The 17,225-nt window shown below is 41.5% G+C and overlaps 1 protein-coding gene across 1 annotated transcript in view; it reads left to right on the forward strand.

Moving 5' to 3' along the window:
- The window catches only part of CC2D1B (coiled-coil and C2 domain containing 1B), a 33,500-nt gene that overhangs the window by 2,022 nt on the left and 14,253 nt on the right, over positions 1-17,225 (forward strand). Inside the window, exons 2-13 of the mRNA XM_010140523.1 lie at positions 1,101-1,242; positions 5,549-5,664; positions 6,418-6,537; positions 7,659-7,796; positions 9,789-10,059; positions 10,557-10,681; positions 10,819-10,894; positions 12,031-12,141; positions 12,473-12,603; positions 12,878-12,950; positions 14,950-15,062; positions 15,780-15,963. Of these exons, the coding sequence (XP_010138825.1) occupies positions 1,101-1,242; positions 5,549-5,664; positions 6,418-6,537; positions 7,659-7,796; positions 9,789-10,059; positions 10,557-10,681; positions 10,819-10,894; positions 12,031-12,141; positions 12,473-12,603; positions 12,878-12,950; positions 14,950-15,062; positions 15,780-15,963 (1,600 nt within the window). The remainder of the gene's footprint in view (positions 1-1,100; positions 1,243-5,548; positions 5,665-6,417; positions 6,538-7,658; positions 7,797-9,788; positions 10,060-10,556; positions 10,682-10,818; positions 10,895-12,030; positions 12,142-12,472; positions 12,604-12,877; positions 12,951-14,949; positions 15,063-15,779; positions 15,964-17,225) is intronic.

Genomic DNA, 17,225 nt, shown 5'->3' on the forward strand with positions numbered 1-17,225 from the left:
AAAAATAAGTTTTTATCACTTATTCACTCTAGTTTAAAAACTGAAAGGCCGCTTCAACTTCTGGCAGCACTCGAGGTCCTTGGAGGCAGGATTTTTATTCCTTTGCTTGAGAGAAGCTGAGCTGCTGCTTCCTTGGCCATATGAAGACCAATAAGCCATCAGGGGCTTGTGCTTTGAAAAAATCTGAGGAAAGCTACACCACCTACCTTGTAGGATGAATCAGATTCGGTTAATTCATGTTTATAAAAAAGGCTTAGCACACTTCAAATAAAAATGTTGCTATTTCTGGGGCAGTTAGAATCTTAACCAGCAATACAAAAATAGTGATAAAATGGCATCTTAGAAGACCTTTTAGCCTGATGCGACAGAGATCTCTCTGATCCTTGTCCTTTGGTATATTTTAAAACAGTTGAGTGAGAACACCCGCTGCTTTGTCCGGTTCTGATTACCATTATAAATAATATTATCTGAGATGCTGTCGCTTAAGTGACGGCCCATTGGAGACAGCTGATTGTTTTCTGCAGAGTGGTGCAGGCAGTGGTGGGTCTGTGATGGCTGTTTCCCTGGGTGTGTTGATGCGCTTTCCACACGTTTGTGATTTACAAACTGAGGTAATGAGAAATACAGAACAGTTCTGAGTATGTAAATATAGCTGCTTCTAGTAGACAGGGGTGAAACCTGCAGTGTACACATGTCAGACCTGTACTGTGGGTTGATGAGGGAATATCTTCTAGCTTAGCTGTCACAGGAAATGCCCTGGACTTCCGTGATGGTATCTGCTTTGTGAGGCTCGGTATAACAGACATCATTTTATTTTACCTTTTTATGTCAGACTATTAGATAAGCTTGATTTTAAGAAATTGCTGATCGTGTGGAGTTTTGGAAGAGTATTTGGGGGTTAACAAGATTTCTGTACCTTATGTCAGTTACAGGGGCCTGGTATGCGTTGTTTTGGTAATAGAAATGGTATGAGAGTGGGCTTGAAAAAAAAATAACAGAATCCAGAGCGCATGAAAATGTTTAAATAATCCATGCAGTGTGATGTTTTTGAGTGTCATCTCTGTTCTAACTGCAGTATTTTTGTTTTCCCTTGGCTCCAGCTGGGGCTTTTTGTAGATTTCGATCCTGAAGAGATGCTGCTGGGTACAGAGGAAGGTGGGGATGACGGGGACCTAGAAGCAGAGCTTGCTGCTATCACAGGAGAAAAGATGAAAGAAGGGAAATCAAAACCAAAAGGGAAAAGTAAGTTAAGTATCTGGATTTTATTTATTGACAACCTGAATAATTTGCTAAAGATACCTCTTTTACAAATCACTTACCTAAAATGATTTTTTCACTGATAGAAGCTGAAATTGCAGCTTCTCTTTCCTTTACTTAGAAAGGCTAAAGTTGTTACTCCACAGAAGGGGTAAAAGGGTCTTTTTGTCTGTGCTCTTGTAAATGTAGGAAGAAGATACCTGATGGCTAGCCAATTTATGACTAAATAACGACATGCTTGTTAGCATATGAAGTCATAAAAAGATGTAGTAGGTGCTAGATGAATTCAGAATGGGAATCGTGTTTCTTGCGGAGGGTGGGTTGTTTGTTTGATTTTCTTCTGCTTTTGTTTAAAGACTGAATTTACTGAATGAGCGTTGTATTTTTAGTTACTTGGAGTCTGTAACCAAAATCAAATACCCTTTAAGAGGAAGATCCTGGAGCTGGAGAATCCTGTAGCTTGTGTTATGTAGGAGGTTAGAGTGTCTCTTGGAATGGATCATTACTGTTCTCAGTATTTTAAGCATCTGTTAATTTTGTCTGATAGTGTTTGCATGCAGCACTGCAGTGTTTTATAGGGTTGCTGTTATCTACTATAAATTGAGGCTGCTGCAGAGAGGGGCAGTCTCTGGTGAGCGTGCTCTAACTCTAAACTGGTTTACGTATTTATGGAGCTGCAGGGTGAGCTGGTTCAGGAAGCTGATCTATAAAAATAAACTTGCATTGTTGTGCTGGGTTTTCAGCTGGATCAGTTCCGTGATCTGGTTTGCTACCTGCCTGTTTGCTGCTGTGGCTGCAAGGGAGGAGTGGCAGCAAGTGGTGGAGGTGGGGCAAGGGGATTGAGACCTATCCTTGCTATAGGTGTGTCAGCAGATGGTGGGAAGAAGGGTTAGGGAAGCTACAGCCTTACTTGCAGCTCTGCAGTAATTTGCCTGTAATGTTTGGAGGGACTTCACCCAGAGCACCAGGGAAATGAAGAATGGTAAAATACTTAGAAAAAGTGACTGTCTAAACACTGTAGTTGGTGAGAGACAGAGAACGTGTTTGTAGCTAAAACTAAGTTCTAAATAATTTCCTCTCTTCAGATTTCAAGGTTGTAGTAAAACTTAGAGCTAGTAACCGTAATTGCACTAATAAGCATGAAGCAGGGTATCTGCCATTGGAGACAGGTTACTCATGGTTAAAACATGCAGGGTAGTGTTTTGAGGATGAATCTGTGTGCCGGGAGCTCTTGAATTGTTCTCAGCTTTTCAAGTGCTGGCTTCCTTTTCACCCTAAGCGTGTCACTTAATGTGTTTTTTCAGTCTCTGTATTCATAACAGGAAAATAAACTTTAGGCAGTGTAAAATTAACATTTAGTTTGCCTTCTAGAAGTATGTGTTATGGCTTATAAAACTATTACCCAAAATAATTTACAGCTATTAGAAGCTCATGGAAGCTGAACAACCAGACAGCTGGGTCTCATGAGACCTGGTACTGTGTAGTGGTGGGGACATGGTGCGTGGTGGGGGCAGGATGCAGACCAGTGCCTGGAAAGGAGGAGGGTATAGTAAGGACAGGGGAGAAATGGATGCTATCTGAAGAAGACAGAGAAAGGGACCCAGTACAATTTGTATGAGTGCTCGGTTCTTGGCTGAGCACAAGGCACGATAATTCACTCCTGGATTTACATTCTAGAGCTCTGATGGAGCCAGGGGGCAAGTGATCTCTCCCTCTAGCTTGAAGATGCAGGCAGCAAAAGCTCTACTGTTGCGACATCTGAAGTATAGAGAATGCTACTGTCTGTGACCGATAAATGCCAGTTGGTCAGACACTTGGATGTTTAAAAGTGTGGCTTCAACTTGCCATACTGGCTTACAGGTGAACCAGCCGTCTGAGGAAGCTCAGTTGGCTTTTTTTTTTGAGCCTCGAAGTACAGCCAGTTGCCTTTGTATATGGTCTCCTGTCCTAGCTGCAGAGTTTTGCTTACGGTCAGATAGATGATCAACACGTTTGGTACAGGTACTGAAGCACTGACACGGTAAAAGAGATTATTTGAACAAAACCAGCTTTGTATCTGGGTTCTTTTCTGCTGATTCAGCAAATGCAGGGGATGGAAGTGATTCATCCTAGGTCCGTTTGAAAGGACTGTAAATCTCTGTCCTGAAGATGTATATTTTAAACAACATTTACTGACACTGTTGAGTGTTGACACAGTCTGTGTCTGCATAGGGAGGTATCAGAGGCATTTACATGGACAGTTAGGATTTGTGTGCAAATAACTTCACCTTTGAGAGTGTGTGGAGGAAGTTGATAGTTACGGAAGATGTGGTTGGCACAGCATGAAGCAGAGATGAGAACTCAGCAAGGAGGAGTTAAGTAGAGTTTTCAGGGTGAAGACCAGAAGCTCAAAAAGAAATTGCAAGACAAAGTAGCCAAGAAAGATTTGGAAAAGGGAAAATCTCATGGGCATGAGACTGTATAGTTAGAGAGGCAGAAGAAACAGCACTTTTTCTGATTTGCTTCGCAGTTCTCTGTGCCAGTGTTCTGTTGCTGCTTTTGGGCTCAGGACAAGCATAATGCCTTGATTTGGAGCATTCCATTTTCATATGCCAGATGTGACTTTGCAATGGTGTTCGATGTATAAAACAAGTAGTTTCTCAAGATAGAAAAATTTTCTTGCCTTCCATTCTTGCTGTGTTCAAACATGGATAGTTTGCTGTGCCTTCTTGCTTGTTGTGTAAACAGCCGGTAGTTCAGCTTAAGGCTTGTGTTGTCAGTGTGTCTCTAAAATTCATGTTAACATGTATCACCAGATTCAAAGGACAAATATGCACCCAGTTTAACATGAGATGGAGAGAGAGAACTTTTTTGTGCTTAAGTCTGTAGATTGATAAAATGGATGAACTGTTGAAGTCTCAAGCATAATGTAGTTGTAGCTGGATTGGGAACTCCTTGTGCTGAGCACTCTTTATGGCAAATGCCTAGAACTTTGTTCTGATTTATGGCTGTATGTGCTGTTGTAATACAAACAGTAACATATTTTTTGCTTTGAAAAAAACTATGAGCAGAAGCTTTACTGGTAAGTGCACTGGGATGTTTAATGCAAGTGTTTGCATCTCATGAATTTAACTGTTGGGCTAAGTTGGTTATATCCGTACATGTAGACCTTTGGGAACCGCAGTAATTTTAACTCAAGTTAGTTCAACATAAGGGAGAGAAGAAAAAGGATAAAACTGGGAGAAAGAAACAGTTTTTTGGCAACAGGGATGGGTGGATGTGGACCACTTCTGTTCCACATGGACTCAGAATTTATTCTGTCAGTCAGGGGCTACACCAGGAGTGAATTACAATTTGTTAGATAAACTGACATAAGACAAAGGACACAGAACAGAAGGGCCTCACAAAGATGGTGACTCCAGGCCTTGTTAGCATGGACCGTTGTTGCAAACACCTTTCATAAATATCTAGCATCTGTTTAACACTAGTTCAGTTATTTTTTCCTACTGGGAACAGAGGTTCCTCCAGTAATTCCCTTTCATGGATAGAAAGTTCTAATCAGATTTATTCATAAACAGTTTATATTCACGTTCTTCTGTGCCCCCATTGATTTTTAGCTCAACTGAGGAATACAGTTTTGATGGAATGTCCAACAGTAGTAGTATTCTCCAATTCTTCCTTGGAAAATTGAAGTATTCCATAAGGACAAAGCTTCTGTTACTAGTTATTTTGTAAATAATATCGTAGAAGTACTTACCTGTATCTTAAATCAGCCTAGGAACTTGATGTAACTCCTAGTATATTTTCCCCTGAAGCAGTTGTTTTATCCAGTCCTATTTGTTTTTCTTACAGTTTTAACTTACCATTGCTGTGCAAACCTACCACAGGATCTTTCTCTTTTGTGGCCGTGTTATCTGAGCAGTGCTGTGTCCCACCATACCTGCTAGTCTATCACAGTGCTTATGGTTTTGCCATTCAGGCTCCTTGTATTAGTAAACGGACATTATTTTTCCCTGAGATCTCATTTCTGAGCTAGGTTATTGGATGCAGTCATTGTCCTTGTCTTACAGCCGGCCTTGACTGTCATTCTCAGAAACCCTGGTATTGCCTTTTTCCTGGATCTGCACTTCCCTGGTCTTTGCCCTTTAACCATGAATATACTCTCGTTTACCCATGACACTACCCTATAAGGGGGAAGCAAGAGGAAAAGTCACTGCTCTCTCTCAGCTGGCAGGAACTCATTTAGAATTTATGTCCAATGACTGCATAACTGTTCCTTGGAGTTTATGGCTCCTGTGGTTTTTTTTCACAGCTCCTCTGCCCATGGATCATATTGAAAAGATGGCTGCAGAGTGTATGAAGGACCTGACTGAAGATGAGGGAGAAGAAGCAGATGATGAAGACTTGGAGAAAGACACAGACCTGTTGGTATGCATAACTTTGTTAGCAGAAAGATTGAATATGTCTTTGTTCTGTTTTTAAATGGAACTGCCCTTAGCAAAAATGTCTCTTAAATTTGGAGTAAGAAGCTAAACTATTGCAAAAGCATTCCATTGGGTATAAGACTTTGCAGGATGCAAAGAGAGTTTCTTAGATAACATTCAGATATGTGAGGGACTTAGAAGTGGGGGGAACAGTGGGAATACCATTTCATGTCGGCTGGTGAAATACAGCCAGGGACATTCTCCTTAAAGTGATGTTTGTCACCATTTATACTGCTTCAATTAGTGCTTGGCCTGAGAGAGTATCTCCCAAGAATTTTTTGTCACTTCAGCAAGTGATCTAGTTGGCAGGGTTTTAAGGAAGGAGCTTTAAACAGTGTTTTTCACTGCTGTTGTTGGTAGATGCTTTTTGGAAATCTAAAATTTGGGTTTGAATCATCTTTGTGAAAATGATTCTCTGAACTCCTCCAGCTTCAGATCTCTAAACTCAAACTTGTGTGGTGATCCTGGAGCTGCAGTGTGGCTTTTGAGTGGTATCTTGTTATGAATACAAGTGGAACCAATGTCATTTAAAAAAAAAAAAAGACTGGAATTAAAGATAATTAGATGTTTAGACTCTCTGTTTCAGTTCAAGGTCCACCCCAAGATTTTAGAGCTTGAGGCTTTATTTTAATTTGTCTTTTGAGGAAATAGAAAATTTTGAGGAAAAGCCTTTTGTTGGTTTTTACTTTTATTTTAGGCAGAATTGCAGGAAGTCCTGGGGGTGGAAGGTGAGACGGGTAGCTGTGAGGATGAAACGATAGCAGTGGAGCCATCTGCAGCTGAAACAGAAAATGAGCAGCCTGAACTGCAACCACAGGTAGGAAAGAGCTTCATGTTCCTGACAGTTTGGCCAAACAAATCAGTCTTGTCATACAGCTTATATGAGGGTCAGAAACAAGGATCTAGAGAGGTCTTCTTGTCTGCCAAGGAAGGAAAAACTACACTTTTGCTGTCTTCTCTGTGGAAACTGATGCTGTATTGATACAGGTGATTTTTGTTTGTTCACTTTTTGTTCAGAGGATGATTTTTAATGTTAGCACAGAATTGAGCAGGTAAACAGTTGGCATCAAGCATTTCTTGTCCCTTGCTATACATAGGAGCATGCAGACTACAGTTCAGGCTTCCAGAGTTCATATATTACCCCTCAGAGCATTGAGCAGCATGCTGAAATTGTGAGACTTGTTATAACTCAGTGTCTGTGATATCTTTGTGGAATTTTTCTCAGTAGCATTAGCTTTCTCAGCTTAATTTGTCAATCCTCACCCAGTCAAATCCTTTATTCCGTTACTGCCATGTTTCTGTTGTGTGCTACAGATTCCAGAGCTCTTGTGCATTGGGCCCATTAACAAATTGGTCTGAGACTGTTTCTATAGAGATAATGGCAATAATTACATCAGTAGCCATCAGAAAGGTCTCTGTAGCTGTGGAGTGTTTCTAAGTAGCTGTTTATAACTTTGCTGAGGCTGCTTTTGTCACTCAACTAATTCCAGGCTGTAGGAAGAGGAAAAAGAGCTCTTGCAGTAAAACCAGGTTGAAGAAGCCCAGAAGGGAGTAAACTAGCATGTTTTGAAAATAAGAAAAAGTCAAGATTTGTTCCAAAATACCTTCTCACACCCTCTGTTGAGTGGTGTTTGAGAGACTTTACTGTTCTCTTCACCTACTCCCTAACCACATGGCTCCAATTACCCTGTGACTGTGAGTTTTCTAAATGTCTCCACCCATTCTTTTCTATTACGCCTTTGAGAGAAAGTCCGGAGGTGGATCCAGGGACCATTAGTGTGGGACAAGTGCTCCTGTGTTTTAGAGACTGTTTCGTCCTTGCGCTCTTGACGAACAGGTGTGTGTGTAGAGGAGGAGTATTTGTTTTGCAGTGCTGTGGGAAAACTGGTATAGTTGGATGAAATAAGTTTTCTTGATTTGTTTTTATATTTTTCTGAGACCACCTCACTCCCTGCTGTTACCAGTGAGCTGCAACTGACAATAGAGAAGAGAATTGCTGACTATAGGACAGCGATTTCTAACGCGAGGGAGTCAGGTGAGAGTGCCAAAACACGCCGATATGAACGAGGCCTTAAGGTAAGCTGGGTTCATGAGGTATGTGAATGTGGGAGAGGCAAAGTCAGTTGCTGAAGTGTAGTTCTCAGTCTTTCCACGTTTGTAAATTTGAAAGTGGAGAGAAATTCTAATATGCTGCCTTGAGTTAACTTTAAAAACATTTCTTGTTACTTACTACCAGTCTGATGTAGCAAATACACAGATAAAAGGTACCTTCAGATGCTTTTTGTGCATCAGCTTTGTTTCTGTTGAATGTGGCTAGTGGTAGCTGGAGGCAGGGCTTGTGGTAAATGCTGATGTTAAACCTCTAGATCTGAATTTGACCTGTGATGACTGTTCAGTGTTACCTTAAAACAAAGTTTAGGAGCTTTTCTAGCAAATATACATTCCAGTTTATCACTTTTATGCCTTCTCTTGGATACCAACCTTTTACTCAGTTCTGTGAAACAAAGGAAGGTGATAGCTTTCCCTGAATGTGGTGGCTGTGCTCAAGAATGAGAACAGGATTTTTCGTTAAGGCGATTAAAAATTGCAGCGAGGAGCGGTTTCTCCAGCTTTGCATATTCTCAGGCAGGTGGCGTGCTTGTCATTAGCAGGAAGTACTTGACAATTACCGCTGCCTGGAGTGCATTTCTGTCCCTGTTTGCTTTCATCTGGCCTCTGCATCACCTCAGACATAGCCAGTTCCGTCCTGTTGAGCAAAGCTGGAGAGCTCAGCACAATCCACTGAGGGAAGAATGTAACGTCTCACTAGCCACCGGGTCTCTTAGGGTACAAAGCAAACAACTGAGGCCAAACCCGGGGGAGGAATGCACAAGAAAGTAGATGTCTGTGTGTGTCCACTGCCTGCTAGCTCTGAAAGGAATGAAACCACCTGACCTTTCAGAGAGCAAGAGGGATAGGCAAACCAGTGTATTTATCCAAAACGAAGCTTAGTATGCTGTTTGCCCCTTTATTTTTCAGGCTAGGAAATTTTCCAGTGCCTAAGCAGTGTAACTAAGAATAATAGACTAAATCTTACTTCACAGCTCACAGTTCCTTAATTAGTAAAATCACATGCCAGCAAATGGTGTAGTTATCTCCTGTACTTAGTTCTTGGAACTGTGAACTTTAATCTCAGTGTTTAATTCCATTTCCAGTCAGCCTGTCATCCCACACGTGGAGGAGAGAGCTGTGTGTGGGTTGCTGTACTGGTCTGAATCCCAGTCTCACATGCAGTCAATCCGAAGTATCTCTGCCACTGTTGCTTATTAGGTCAAACTGTGTCACGGCTAACCAAAAATAGCAGTGATTCTGGCATTGATGAGATTTTGCTGTTGTCTCCCTGTGTTTCCATTTCAGTTTCTGTGGGAGATGAAAGAAGTAAAAGTTTAGTTCTGGCTTAAAGTGCGTGGTAGTCTTTTGTCTGACCTTAAACTAAAGAAAGAAAAATACCGAGGAAGGTAACATTAGTGCTGGAGGAAGGGTTTTTTTGAAAAATGAGTAGCAGTTAGCTCCATGTTTCAGATGGTGAGGGCTTCTTGGCATAGGTCACCAGCTGAAGCTCCATTTCCTTTGTGTTAGTATTCGATGGCTTTTCTCATATTAAATAGTCATGTGGACTTCTTCCTCCCCTGAATCCCCATAGGCAGTGGCATTTCAGAGTAGCGTATTTTATTATGTTTTAAAGACATAAAATCCATACACAGTTGGTATAATGGCTTCCTTGGTGACTTTCTGTGACAAAGCTGAGTGGACCTCATCAGCTATTCAGTAATTCTAGGTGAAGAGGTACTCGCAATTACATCATTTGGGTAAAAAGTTCTTTGCATTGTGTTGTTCTGGTGATTGGACACCTTTCACTAGCATTGAAATTGGCCTCGCAGAAAAAAGGGAGCTAAAAGGCAGCAGTCTGTAGTGGTGTGCATAACAGATCCTATCGTGTAAGGGCATGAATTTGTGTTTTAATGGTTTTATGATAGTAATAATGTTTGATGAAAATGCCTATCGACTTTGCTGTTATATCTCTGCCAGACACTGGAAACCATGCTGGCTGCAGTGAAGAAAGGCAAAAAAATCAATGAGGAAGAAATGCCACCTCCAGTTGCAACAGGAAAGAGTTCTCACTTACCTCAAGCCACAGGAGGGGAGCTAGAGAATTCAGGGGATTCAGTCAGTGTCTCACCTGAGAGTAAAGCTGAGCCTGCTGCAGATGATGAGCAGAAGACCTCTCCTGAGGCAGTGCAGCATCTGGAACCAGAGTCTCTACAGGGTCATGCTGCTTCTAGTCCTACCGTGGAAACAGGTACTGTGATCTGCAAGGATAAGCAGTTGCAATGCTATTTTAATGCTGCATTTTTCTTGATATTCATATTGTGTAGCAAAGCACTGTTTATGTTGGAACTTCCCTGAAGAATGTTTTGGATAGAGTTGTCAGTGGGATGCTGAATTTCTGACAGTGGAATCAGTTATCATTATAGAGCTCTTGTATGCACTCTGTCATTATCTTTAACTTTTCCTGTGCCTCAGTTTCTCTTTCGATATTGTGACGTGGAATTCCAGGCTCAAAAGAGTTTTGAGATATTGACTAAAAGATTTTTTTTTTTTTTTTTTTTTTAATTGGGGGAAGTTGGATCATAATGTCTGATATGACTTCTGGAGACTGGAGGAGAAGGGGCTTTAGTAAGATGGCTGTGTGATTCAGAGCAAGGGAGACTAATGCAGGTTTGAATGAATGGACACAGCAAGGGATGCACATCTTGTATGGTCTATGTAAGTCTCCACATTGACTCATTCTCACAGATCTCCAGAACAGCAGCACAAGAGCACTACTACTTATGAGGCAGAAGGAGTATAAATTAGCAGCTCTAAAAGCCAAGCAGCAAGGAGACCTGGAGAAAGCAAAGGAGTACATGAAGGCAGGCAAGGTATGCATCCAAAAAATCCCAAATGCTAAATGCACCCTGTGCTGTATCCACATGCACTCAATGTCCAATATTAATTGTGGCAGCTAGCAAGTCTTGAACATACTAGAATAAATCTGTTTTGTTTTGTTCTGCGTTAGAAATTTAATGTGGTCTTGGAAGCTTTGGACAGTGGGCAGCCGATAGACCTCCAGAATATGCCTCCATCTCCTCAGGGTAAGGCTTGTCTTACAGAAACCCTTTTAGAAGTCTCTCTATACTGTAGTAGAATGGTTCTGCATTTGATTTCAAAACTATAAGAAGAATTGAAAGTCACTTAGGTCTGAGGCTTACTGCATATTCAAATTCTAACCAAGACCAATGGAGAAAAATGAGGTATTATTATTTATATTGAAGTTAGTCTTTGCAAATCACAAGTTCAAGTAGGTATTGATGTCTAATATTCCTATTTTTATAGCTTTAGATAATAGCAGCCAGTATTCAAAGTGGAAGGGAAAGACAGGCAATGGCACATTCTCAAAGTTTTCTGTCATATTTGATGGTGTCATATTTTTCAACTGAAGTTCGTAATGTTCACATTAAGACATTAACAAATATTGCAGTGCAGGAAAGTCTAAATTTTAAAGCAAATTACCAATATTAAAGATACTTTGATCCTTGTAAGAGAGGGTTTTTTTAAATAGGTCTAGTATCACCACCAACAATTAATATTGGTCTGTGCAGCTCAGCATTTTAAACAGTTTATTTTAATAGATTATTTTATTCTAAGAAACCGACAGATTATTTTATTTCAATAAACGATGAGATTTATGACTCCTTAAGTTATAAACTTACTACTGAATGGCATCAGAGAGAGACTTGATCCATGATACAATCTTCCCTTAAGTGCGAGATTTTTGCAGCAGGTATTTTTGTAGTTTTCTGAAATAACCCCTCTTATATAATGCCAGAAACTTGGGTGTCTGAATAGGTGGTATTACTTGCTTTCCTTTTTCAGCATGACTTTTGTTACTAGGGTATTTTAGTCAATTAGCAATCTTATTCACTCTTTCCATCTGCCAACTTACATTTTGGGGAGAGAATTCTTAGAATACTTGAACTGATTTTACTCTTTTTCCCCCTCAAGCAGTACTAACCTAAGTTAAATCAGAATTTGAAATTTTCTATTATAAAGCATTTTCTCTGAGTAACGGAAACCTTAGACTTATCTGGCCGTGCAGATACTGCTTTTTTTGAAGCCAAAAAGCTTTCAGGAGGATGGTGTGGTCAAATTCATGGTTTTCTGAGTAACATAGGTTGACTTCCTGTTTGTGGAACTTGCTGTGAAACTTCCTGCTTTCCTGGCTTTGCAGATCTTGAGGGCCTAGGAAACGTACAAGATGCATCCAAGCAAAAGGTACCAGCTTCAGTGGGAAGTTCCCAGGACCTTACAACACCTGAACCTCAGAACCAAGAAGCTACAGGTAGGAATTCTGGGTTTCTGTAGCAAGCCATAAAAATAGCAGGGCTGGAAAGCACTTTACGATCTGCCCTATCCCAGTGAACTGCAGCAAGACTGAGTAAACCCAGCTAATGTTCCTGAATATTGTTTGCTGAAGATCCCATCCGTACTTTTGTCCTGGGTCAGCAATGAAAGTAAGAGTTAATAAACTTTCTTTAGAAGAATTGTGTTCCTAATAAGACTTTGCAGTGATGTTTTTTTCTCTGCAGAAGGTGAGGAAGGGGAGGAAAAAGGCAGCTGATATGTTTTGAAATTTGAATCATGTGGCATTTCTTTGTCTGTCCTATTTCAAGCTTCTCTACAGCAGCCAAAACCAGTGCTGGAAGCATTGCAGCAAAGGCTGGAGAAGTACAAGTCAGCAGCAGCACAGGCTAAAGCAAGTGGGGATGATCGGAAGGGCAGGATGCACGAGAGGATAGCCAAGGTAAAACCAAAGTGTAGCAAGCTGCTTGCATGCAGCAGAGCCATTAGAATTAGTTCTCTTGCTGAAGACTTTTTCAAGGCTGAAATAATTTGTGTATTGTCCTTCTCTTTAAAAAGCTCCAGGAGGGAAGCTGTAAAGCATGTGAAGGAGAAATAGAGACAATGCACGTATTATAGCAAAATGCTTTGTATTCTGCAATGTTTATGCTCGTTAAATACCGATAATCACTATAGTCACCTTCATTTTATGTCTTACCGAGTGCCTTTGATTACAGCAATACCAGGATGCCATAAGAGCCCATAAGGCAGGGAGAAAAGTGAATTTTTCTGAGCTACCTGTTCCTCCTGGTAAGTGTGAATATAAAATGTCCTACTACCAGCTTTTGTACGTCTCTGGGCTGTGAAGGAGGTGTGCAGATACTGCCTTCTCATCATGCAGAACAGCTCCTCCTTTTTCTCAGCGAGTAGGCTGGTCTTCCTGTTTCATGATTTTTTGGAAACTGTTTCTTAATATGCTCCCAAATTTTCACAGTGGTGAATATTCCTGACTCCCGGCTGCCTGTTTGACATCATCAGAAGTTAAAACTGAAAAAATTTGCCTGATGTCCCCTATTCTATTGATTCCCAGCAGGAGCCTCAGAACTCTGATTAATCATCTCTTCGCAATGCCTCACATGTCAGATTGGTATTGCAGCTCTCATGGCTACTAAAAGTAGTCTACAGAGACAAAACAAGTCATGCCTGTGATCACACTGAGACAGTGACAGAGGCAGAAACTGAACCTGCTTCTTGAGACACTCTGTGTCCTCCTTATGTTCTTCAGAATGTGTAGTGCTTTGCCTGTAAAAGTTTGGGCAAGGTCTCTTCTGAGTGGTCCCCCTCTGGTTTGCATAGATACTGTTTCTCCCCTTCGAAGGATCATTCCTTTTCTCTTGTGCCTGGTGTGTTCTTCTGAAAAGATACTCTGAGCGCTGCGAAGTGGTGACTAGATTTTTTGAGTTAAAGGGACACAGACTTTGTGGCTTTTTTGTCGCTGTCAGATGTGGTGATGGCAAGCACTGCAGCAGTAGTAAAGTAGGCAGTGCCAGCTCTGTCAGGTCATGTACTGCTTTGAAGGCTCCTTGCTTTGAAGCTGTTCCTGAAAAGCAGTTTGGCATCCCTTGTGCTAAAACGTCATGCATTTCTTGAAGTATCAGTTCCTGTAAGAGTAAGGTACTCCGTATTTACACCTGAAAATATGGATAACTCCTCAGTTTCTTACGCATTAGCTGCATGTTTTTGAGCCATCATTTCAAGCCCATATGCTTAACACTGAACACAACCACCAGGCAGTCAGTGAAACCAGCAATGGTGCTGTCATGGACTGGCAGTGCATTTCATTGCATCTGGATGATGATAAGTACCAGCCTTGACCTCCTTGGAGACAGAAGTGCCGCTGAATAAATGTCACGTGGGAGCAGCAGCATAGGATTCTGTGTTCTGCCTGCCTGTGTATCTCAAACTTGTTCTGTCTCTGTAGCAGCCCTCTAGGTTTAGAAGCAGTTCAGTCATTATTTCTTGGCCTTTCTAATGAGACTGGCAACAAGAATACTTGATACATATTAATGAGATAGATCTCACTAACCACCATTTTATAGTGGTGGCTCTGGGACTCAGTTGTTTGAAGCTGTCACTGAACTGGTAATGAGAGTTCATCTTCCATCATCAAGCCTTCCTCCCATCCTTAAACGGCTAATAAAATAATGAAAAGAATTGTTCTTCCCATGCTGTACATTTAACTACTGTGATTCTGCCTTTGCTCGCAACCTCTGCGTTGCAGGAGATTTTCAGCAGAGGCTTAGCATGTTATCCAGTGTTAGTTGTTTATTACTCTGTGGGGTAGCACTGATCTTCTGCTGGACTTTCTACCAACTGCAGTGAAGCAGCAGCGAGAGGGGAAAAAATGAGTCAGCCAACCTTTTGTACAATCCATTGTCCTTTTGTGCAAAAGACAGAATATAAATTCTTCGCTGGTTCTGGGGACATCCCTATTACCAAAGTGTTGATGTTGTGAGATTCCTTGGCTGGCTTGCGAGTTGCTCAGCTTAGAAAACTGTGCTCTGTTACTACATCATTTTAGCATCGTCCTTTTAAGCCTTGGTATCTGAGAGATCTGATCTTAAGACAACCACTCAGACTTGATCTAGCATGGCTTTGTGGCCTTGACCTCAGTCTAGGTATGCTGAATTCTGAAATACAGTAGATAATAGCTACTTGAATGGAAATAGCTTTGCAGAAAGGAGGAAATATGGAAGACAGAACATAGGTCTTATGCAACTCTTGCCTTCTGTATTCCTTTCTTTCTCAGGATTTCCCGCGCTTCCTGGTGTTGCAGCAGTGGCTGGTGACAGCACATTAGCTGCTGTCCTGGAAAGTGCCAGCAAGCTGGCAAACATGGAGGAGAATGATGAAGAGGAGGAGGTTAGTATTTCTTGGTAGGATGTGTAAAAGTTGAAGTGCTGACTCTTGTGATGTGCAGAGGCGAGGCTGTTGGGTTTCCAGTCAAGCAAGGGTACCGAGATGAAATACATCTCCCAGAAGTCTGAAGAGTACAGATTCTCAGGAGTAATTCCAGTTTGCATTAGAGTGTAGGAGAGAGAGATGAGACATTATTGCAGTCAGTACCTACAGAGTCTGAGTCCAAAATTTGGCTCTTTCATAACTGTCTTGTATGTGAGTTTTATTTTCAAAGCAAACAATTCAGATCCAGGGCAGCCCTTTACATTGTTCTAAAGTACTTAAATCTGTACTTTCATCCTGCCTCCCAGTAGCTCCTATGTTTCTGATTTCCCAGGATGTTCACCACTTACTGCTTTTTGGCAGGCAGCCTTGGTTTGATTCTTTCTCTCTCTGGATTTGGTTGCTGATAAGCAGTGCTTTCAGCTGCATCGTTGAACATTCCTTTTGTTCCCTTCTATAGTGAAGGTTTGACACTTGCATAGGTCAACTACCTATTGGCATGGCATGGCTCATAAACCTCCAGAAGTTAAAATTTGCTGTCTAGAACATTGTACTCCCTTCTGAACTGAACTCAAAGGCTGATACAGTGATAACCATCGTTGTTGATGCATGAGATGCTGTTCTCAACTCTGGAATACATTTTATGCATTTAATATGAAATTATTTTTGTTATGCTAGAATGAACCTCTGACGCAAGCGCCAGTTGCCAAGAAGCCTGCTCAGCTGCCTGGAAAGCCAACCCAAGTTGTGAAGCCCATTACAATGCCATCTGCTGTAGCTAGGGAGGAGAGCTCTCCTGAGCATGTGAAACAAGCTACATCACCCTCCACCCGGGACAAGGCAGATCACCTCCCTCCAGCTGGTAAGATGAAGGGATCATGATACCCAGTGCAAGTCATTTGCACTAGTTTAGGTTAATACCTTGGTAAAGACTTCTTTTTGTGGCTGCCCAGGGAGGCTGCGGAGTCTTCTTCTCTGGAGATATTCAAAACCCACCTTGATGTGATCCTGTGCATCCTGCTCTGGGTGACCCTGCTCTAGCAGGGAGTTGGACTGGATGATCTCCAGAGGTCCCTTCCAACCCCCACCGTTTTGTGATTCTGTGATATTTTAGATATGAGCCTATGAATATGTGTCACTGACAGGAGCCTCAGTGTATGTGTCTGCTGGAGGGCAGATCCTGACCAGCCACGCAGCTTTATTTCACAGAGGCAGTATGTGTAATTATAAGGGTGATTGGGTTTTTAATTAATTTTGATGTAACAAGGGTATCGATCCATAATGTTTTTAACTCTGCTCACAGTCAAACTCTACATACACTCTCATTAAAGTGAACAGCTTGCCAGTGTGAATTATTAATTGATCTAAGGCAGCTCCCTACATGAGACAGTGGTTTCTGCCTAGTGCTTCATGCAAGGCTCTCAAACTGGCGTATAGGCAGTGCTTCATCAATCTCTAGTTCTTCTGTTGCTAAGGCCACTAAACAGTTGTCTGTACAAGATTAATTGTACAGATAGTAAGGGACAGCCGCCAGCTCATGGTGTGATTTGGGTACACACCAGCTGTGTTCAGGCTCTCACCGATTGTACTGTCATGCCTTGACTGTCATTCCATCCTTCCTCTTCCATTCTGCCCTGGCACGTTCCCTCAGGACAAAGCAGAAGTGCTAGCTGGCTGACACAAGCTCTTTTGCAGAGTGCACAGGCATTCCACGGTGCCACTGTGATGGGCTCAGAACTCTCCTCTCTAGAAAATTTCATTACTTGTTTTATAAGGACCACTGAAACGTAATAGTTACTCATTTTGGCTTTGAAAATTATGAATCCTCAGGAGTTCTGGTTTTTGCAACTTCAGCAGACATATTAATCTCTTAAATGAATTGCCCTAGACTTATGTTGTGAAGGAATTGATAACACCTGGTCTTTGGTGTTCCAGTAATCCCTCCTGGGTATTTCAAGTATTTTAAAATAAGACCAATAGATGCAACAAGAACCTGGACTTGTTCATTCATACCGACACAATTGTCACAACAAAATGTCAGTACTTCACTAGACAAAGTGCATTCTGTGATCCAAGTGTTACCTCCTTCCTCCCAGAATTACAAAGAGCATTACAGTTGCCCAT

The sequence above is a fragment of the Buceros rhinoceros genome, unplaced genomic scaffold (genome assembly GCF_000710305.1).
Source record: "Buceros rhinoceros silvestris isolate BGI_N320 unplaced genomic scaffold, ASM71030v1 scaffold4277, whole genome shotgun sequence".
Taxonomy (NCBI): Eukaryota; Metazoa; Chordata; class Aves; order Bucerotiformes; family Bucerotidae; genus Buceros; species Buceros rhinoceros.